Consider the following 7709-nt stretch of genomic DNA (forward strand, 5'->3'; position numbering starts at 1 on the left):
TTTTAAGATTTAAATAAATTTTAAAGCAAATTATAAGTATACTTGGTTCTTAGATGAACATGACTTTAAATTATGATGCATTTACTGTACAAAAACATATTTTACAAAATCATACTTTATGAAAGTACATACAATAATTTTAACAACTGTTTTTTATTTTATTATTTTCAGGCCACCTAAGACTATACAAATCACCGAAATCAACATGACAACAAACGCAATAGCCATTACGCCGTCCTATGTTTCAATAGTCTTCATATCAAACTAACTAAAGCAAATGTTACAATGTACAATCGCATCCAGTAATACCATCCAAGCATAATGAAACCCGGTATCAAACCCACCCATTTGTGGCATTTTACCAGCAGAAAATTTTATGAAAAGATTCTAAACGATCGTCTCTCGATAAAGGGTATCCACCACAGAAATGTGTATGAACAGATGAAGACGACTATTATCGTTGGTGTTATGGCTGTGTCGTTAATGTATTCTTACGGCGCATTTAGTCCACAAGAAAAGTACACGACCTTCATTAGAGAAAACTCCTGCAACTTTAAATCTGCACAGAACGTTACGCAATCGCCTAAAGAGCTAACAAAAGACAAGATTGATCCTTGTCCATCGAGAAAGAAATAAATGTGTAAACAATAATTAATCCCAAATAAATTCTCAAATGACAAACTGTTTGTTATTTTTAACACTAGTATTTTCTCTTACCTTTGACTATTTGCTTAGATTTGTTCTTTTGTTTTTATGTATTGTTAGGGTTATTGTTCGAATTCACGATGTAAGATCAAGGCCATAGTATTTAATTATCCATTAATAAAATAATCCATTGTAAAATCGAACCAAGAAAGTTATAGTCGTACTAGCTGTGCCCCGCGGTTTCACCCGCGTAAGTCCGTATCCCGTAGGAATATCGGAATAAAAAGTTGCCTATATGTTATTCCAGTTATCCAGCTGTCTACGTACCAAATTTCATTGCAATTGGTTCAGTAGTTTTTACGTGAAAGAGTAACAAACATCCATACATCCATACTTACAAACTTTCGTATTTATAATATTAATAGGATATAACGGCCTGTGTATATTTTTTTAATGTCAAATCATTGCAGCCACGTAGATTTTTACATAAATTATTAATTTAATGTTAAAATTTCGTTTATATTCTTGGAAATTATAATGCGAATATCTGGATAGCAAATGGAGCAAATTATAAAAGCAATCGTCGTATCTGTTATAGTTGTAGCCGCATACCATTACTATATGACCCAAAAGTGATTCTAGTTAGTGATACTAAAAATCTTTAAAGATAAAATTTCATAGCTTCTTTATAGAAGTTTTAGAATAGTATAGAAATTTTCTCCAGCATTAATAGGATACTCTGTGCTTCCAATCCCTATAAATTGTGTATATATATGTTTAATGCCAAATTTGAATGATTATATGGCATACGTTAGAAATTTGACAAGCAAGAAAAACAGAAGTCACGAAAAATATTATACTCTTAGCTATTATCTCTACCATCTGTTTATAGTAAAAGTTGGTCCCAAATGGTTGTGACATGGACTGTGAAATACAGCTGAAATGGACGCACGGGATGTATTAAAAATGACTGTTATAGTTGTATCCATGGGTGCGGTACTCGGCTACTCCTATGGAATCTTCCCCAGAATATTTCCAGAGACTCCACAGAATAAACCAATACATATACCGGCAAGAGATAAAAGGAATGACGGCGGGACGATGAAAAATCCTGTTAGTCTCAATAATATTGTAGGGAGTATGAAGAAGAATTAATGTTTTATGTCCCATTAAGTTTGATATTCAAGATTGTCTTAATATATTTTGATTTTATGTATGATGAATTTCATTTGATTTCGATTCGGCTTGATGAGATTCGTAAATAGCTTGTAACTACTGTTGGTGTTACTTCACTCATTACATTTGTATTAGTTTGTAGAAATACTTCGATATGGGAATATAAATGGGGATATCAGAGATTTTATGAAATGGATTTCATTAAAATCTGTATCTGTAATTTCGTGCTGATGTCGACAGTCCTGTTTATTACGTCTTTGTGTGCAATACGACAATATGCTATTTTTTCTAAACAAATCAATTGAAATAATGAGTGTATGACGTTAACAGGTTAGGTTAGATGAGGTTTTTAAAAAACTACATAGAATAAGAAAGACCTTATCAACCAACCGACACTGCTTATAACCGATTATTTAATTCTCTCTTCATTTCACTTGATTTAGTTCAGTAAAATAACATAATACGAAACATTTTAAGTAACAGACGGATAAATATCCCTATTTCCTACGATATTTAAAGGTAACGTCAAGATTGCTATTGCGTGTTTTCAATAAGGTTATGCTCCTTTTATAAGTGGTAGTCGAACACGCTTCGGTACGAGTTCTCCTCTTTCCTTTTTCAATCCCTTTCCAATTTAAGGTCGGCAATCCATTTGTAGAGGCGAAATTGGTAAGGCCTGCAATCGACCTTACTCCTCCAAAAATTCATGGGAGTTGATAGCGCTTACTATAAGCCGATGATGAGATAAAAAAAACTCAATTGCAATTATAACGTGAAAGTGTATCTATACATATATTTTGTTCTCTACATTTGATAAACCATCACACGAATGCATACTTTAAAATACTAAAAATGTGACGTCTTTTAATAAAGAATTGAGGTAAGTAGTCAATGGGCCCAAATTATTTGCAAAAAAAGCAGGCCTTACATAATAATAAAATTTTATAAGCAACGTTAAAGGACACAGCTGGCGCGCCAGTATATTGTTTAGTTAACAATATCTTCCTTAGCTTGGCTAGACATGATTACGTCATCATTGATTTGACATCCGACCAATTCTAACAAGCTTTTTGCCATACGTGAAGAGATCAAGATATTATTAAGTCATCGGAAATATTATAGAAGAGCGAATTTTGTATGATTACTCCTAGTTATCGAACCCGAGATATCTTATTTCCCCGTTCCCACATAAACCAAGGTAATAAGGTCAGCTTCAGGATCAGGCCTAGCTGCCGTATTCATCACATGTAATATGCACCGTATCCAGGCGACCCCATTTCATCTCACAAATCCTACAAATTTGTTTACCCATTGAGTATGCGTAACCGTTCAGTTGTGACACGTCGCATGAAACAATCAGGGGAATACTCTCTCCGGGGAAATCAAGACTAAGTGATGCTATTTACTATTGAACAGGTATTCCAGAATCATATTTTTTTAAAGGCGTTTAAATATTTATTAATTGTAAAGTTTCACGATTAAATTTCAACAAAATTCAGACTTAGATAAAAAAAATAAAGAGTTTATCAATTCAACGCCTTTTGAGTTTTTTGCCTCAGAACCTTCGACCGGGTGAACCGATTTTTATGAATATTTTTTTATTTTAAAGCTGATGCTTTTCGTGTACTCCCATTTCATTACAGTGTTTTAGATTTTTTTTTAATAATAAGTATAAATAAATTCTACAGACATTCTAAATAAACAATTTGTCTCTTTTGATTGATGAATCATGTGCTCCTGTCAAAATCACATGTCAATAATACATATAAGTTAAAACCCGAAGAATATTCGTAAAATCATTAAATAGCAATGTTCGCTCGGCGATTTATAGATGTTATTGTATTTTCAACGTCATTTTTTGTATCGTACAAACTAATGTCTGAATTTATAGAGCGATATCGCACGAAGCGGGTACATGCAAAATAAATGTAAATCAGTTTCGTGAGTATGAAAGTTATTCGAAGAGCTATTTGAAAATAATTATCGTTTTAATTTATTCCGCATTATTAGTTGAGCTACATGCAAATGGTGCCTGAGAGCTGTGGAATCATCATCTCTAGCTGTGGAAATAAATTTCACACGATACCTAATAATGGTCTTGTATCATCTCTATGATCAGGTCTATGATCTTGGACCACTATGAGAATAGTAAAGTTGTTTGCCGTTGGTACTAAATCTAAATTAAGAAATAGCGTGATATTTCAAGAATAAATAGTAACATTATTTAATATTTTATTTCCACCGAAATGATACATATAATGGGCGGGAATTTAGTTTTCCGCCCGCGACTTCACTCGCATGCTATAAGTAAATAGGAAATGAAATGTTTCAGTTTTCACCCCAGTTAGTAGCCTAGATTGTCACATAACAATCATATTATAAAATCGCTAGGTTCGAAGTGAAACAAAGACAAACAAATAAACACATGTTCGCATTTGTAATGTTAGTGAGGATAATGATTTTTCATTGGTTTAATATGATCACGAAATTTCTAGACGATGCAGATGCAGTCTAATTTAACGCCACGTAAAGAAAAATTTTTCAAACAACGATCGGATGTCACCATCTGCTTTGAAGGGTTTGGAAGATTTTTATTATCAAGACCTTCCTAAATAATAAGATGCGATATTAAACAATCGAAATAAAAGAAGCACACTCATTTCTAATAATAGCTTATTTTTTTGTAGGTTTACGCCCCCAGATCATTTGTTACTTTGATAACATTTTATCAAACAAATGACCCCGAGATTTGATTTCATAAGTATACATTTCCAAACATGTCGAGACAACAAAGGAAACCATATTACAAATCAATGCTTGAAATGAATTAATAAACGGAATATGAACACAATTATTTTTTTATATTTTTTACTAATATTCAATAGAATCATTTGCATACAAAATAACAATTACCACACCTACACACATACACACACAAGAATTGCATATTATAAAATAAAATTTATAACATTTCAATTGTCCGGGCAGTCGATCAACAATAGCTGACCAGATTCAGCCAGCGCTGATTTTCAGTTTGTAGCTGATGTAAATTTAACACAAGCATTAGCAGTTATTAGCGTTAACTTCTGATTTCGACCTTAATGTTACTAGTAACATAAGAACATAAAAATATGCACTGTATATATGCTATCACTCATGCTATCGTCGAGACATAAAATTTCTACTAATAGCCGTATGTACCTATTCTTGAATGATGAAATTTTCAATTCCTTGAGAACAAGCCAACGTAAAGAGAAATGCAATTGCAATTAGGCAAATGGCACCAATTACGGCTGCTTCCTTTTTCTTTATTTTATTTTCTGATTAAGATTCAAGCATAGCGTACCTGCTACCACAATAAAATAATATTATAATACTCAAATGTGAACTCGACAAACGTGCTCCCTAGGTATTTTAAATGATCAGTTATGGAAGTATAATTTCTCGAATACTAATATTACTTTTATTACGGTGTTTTATGGAATATATTCTATAGCTACTTACCCGTTTTCGTCTTTTCCTTCCTGGGTATGTATTTAATTGTTGTGGCGGAGGCGGTATATGGTAGAAATACGGCGGGGTGAACGGATCTATGTTTGTTATGGGGGCACCCCTTGGCGCCAAAGATCGTATAGTGCCATACAAGCTGTGGTTGCGTCCCTGACTTCCATACATGTTCAACATTGCACTGTAAACACTTTTATTTGCCACGCAATTTAAAAAGTTTCACATGAAAGCGCGCGAATATTTTTCACTGCACAGATTATAGCCACACGCGATTCCACAGATTAAAGTAGACGTTATTTTTAAATAAAAATAAGCTACGAGGTTGGAATTGCAAACGAGGTTACTAAATGATTAATATTTTTGTAATATTTCAACCTTTAGCACCCCATTATTGATAATGTTTATTAGGCGTGCGGGTGTACAGATGTGCGTCCAGTGTATGCGTGTAAGAGCAGACATTGTCCACGTTACATGTAATTATCATAGTTTATCTGCTTTTTCCAATAGGGTACATGGAGCGAGACGTATCGGCATTGCTATGTATTTGAAAATGAGAGAAAAACATGCACACGCACATGGTAAATGCGCGCAGACACACTTGGATAGTTTTAAAAAGTTTGTCATTGGTTCATTTAACACATGAGTTGATTTAAAGTCTATATTGGGTACTTAAACTTGTGTTAGGTAATTAATTATGCTTCAATTACCATATTATCTCGATTGATTAACTTTACTGTTAATTTTATGGCACTATTTTATAATGATTGGTAGGTATTACAAATACAAACACGTATTGGTTGTGATGGTTCTTAATCATCTCAATAGATGGCGTGGGGTGCCCCTTAGGCACATGAAACCGAAGGAATAGAAGAAATTTGATTACTGTGGCAGGATCACGGGTGGCCGAGAGGCTAGGCGTTGCTACGGTTAGGCAAGATACGCAGGTTCGAATCCTGCCTCGTGATCAAATTTTTTCTATTCTTTCAAAATTTCTAATTTATAAAGCATTTCAATGCTATAAAACTAAAAATTAAATTCAAAATTTCTAAAATACAAACACATTTTATAGTAAATAATGGACTGAAATTGATACAATTTTGTTCTAAATGTTTTGTTTCGCAAAATAATATTCCGCATTATTTGCAGTTACAAAATCGAGTGCATTATGTACCTTGTTATACATACTACAAGTCACTATTATTTAACTGTTGTGAGAATTAAAAAAATAATGTTCGTGGCCAGTTGACATTTAATTAAAAATGCTAAATAATGGCCCACCCAAGGAAGTATGTTATATTATGTCTGCTTAGGAAATCGTGACCTAAGGAAATTACTTGATATCGTAATAAATTGACCATTAAATAACTTGTTGATATTTCAAAATGTAGATTAAAAAGAACAGTTATTGTTTTAATTACCATTACTGTTTCAAAAATAATAACATATGAATTAAAACAAATTATTCATAAAAATTCATAGATGTTAATATTATACACATAGAGGTTTCCGCCCGCTTAGTACCCATAGCCGATACAATCGAGATAAAAGTATCCGTTTAGGATATACTCGGACATGGTTCTTTACTTATGAAATCAAATCTCAAACTATCTTTGTACCAAATTTCATTCAAATCGGTCCAGTGGTTTTGGGGTGCAAGAGTCGGATACATAGTTACTTACGTATTTACAATGTTTAAGTAGATTATGGTATAATATGATAGATTATGATACAATATGGTATTTTTAGAAAAAACACTATGTTTAAAAATAATACCATCATGATCATATTTTTAGGAAGGGTCTACACATCACAGTGCACACATACTCGATCACAGTGCCATCTGTTAAAAACTTTTGCTACAGCCTAGATGAGAGATGTTTATGGTAACACGAAGTTCCTATATCGTCCGCTAGATGGCAGTGAAATAAATCCAAAGTTTATTGACAAAATAACGTCCTATTACATAGATGTCAGTCAACAAAACAATCAAAATGGCTATCTGAAGATGATAAAATATTTAAAATGTAATAATAATTAGCACGACAGAACATCTCGTCGTGCTCAAATTGCTAAAATTAAAATGGCCACAAGTAACATAGCAAGAGCGTTCATTGCGTTCTTTTTCAACAACGTATCATGTGCTTCTATGAGCGGGAAAGATCATGGTTTTGGGTCGAATTATGTTTGGGCGGGATCCTTAGCATCTGGTTTGCAAATAGCGGCACAACATAAGAAGCCTGTAATGGTGATAATCCATAAGTCTTGGTGTACAGCGTGTAAAAATTTAAAGCCTAAATTTGCTAGCTCTGTGGAGATCCAGGATTTGAGCAAACACCTCGTAATGGTGAACTTAGTGGACGACGAAGAGCCTACCAGCAGTG

At 33.2% G+C, this 7709-nt stretch overlaps 2 protein-coding genes across 2 annotated transcripts in view; one reads left to right on the forward strand and one right to left on the reverse strand.

The window, feature by feature from the left end:
* Positions 1-7709, reverse strand: part of LOC119828883 (tight junction protein ZO-1-like) — an 85480-nt gene that overhangs the window by 43978 nt on the left and 33793 nt on the right. The window lies entirely within an intron of this gene.
* LOC119828882 (thioredoxin domain-containing protein 12-like) overlaps positions 7317-7709 on the forward strand; it is a 2989-nt gene continuing 2596 nt past the window's right edge. The window contains exon 1 of the mRNA XM_038351175.1: positions 7317-7706. Within this exon, the coding sequence (XP_038207103.1) occupies positions 7409-7706 (298 nt within the window). The 5' untranslated portion in view covers positions 7317-7408. The remainder of the gene's footprint in view (positions 7707-7709) is intronic.

Source organism: Zerene cesonia, chromosome 9 (genome assembly GCF_012273895.1).
Source record: "Zerene cesonia ecotype Mississippi chromosome 9, Zerene_cesonia_1.1, whole genome shotgun sequence".
NCBI lineage: Eukaryota > Metazoa > Arthropoda > Insecta > Lepidoptera > Pieridae > Zerene > Zerene cesonia.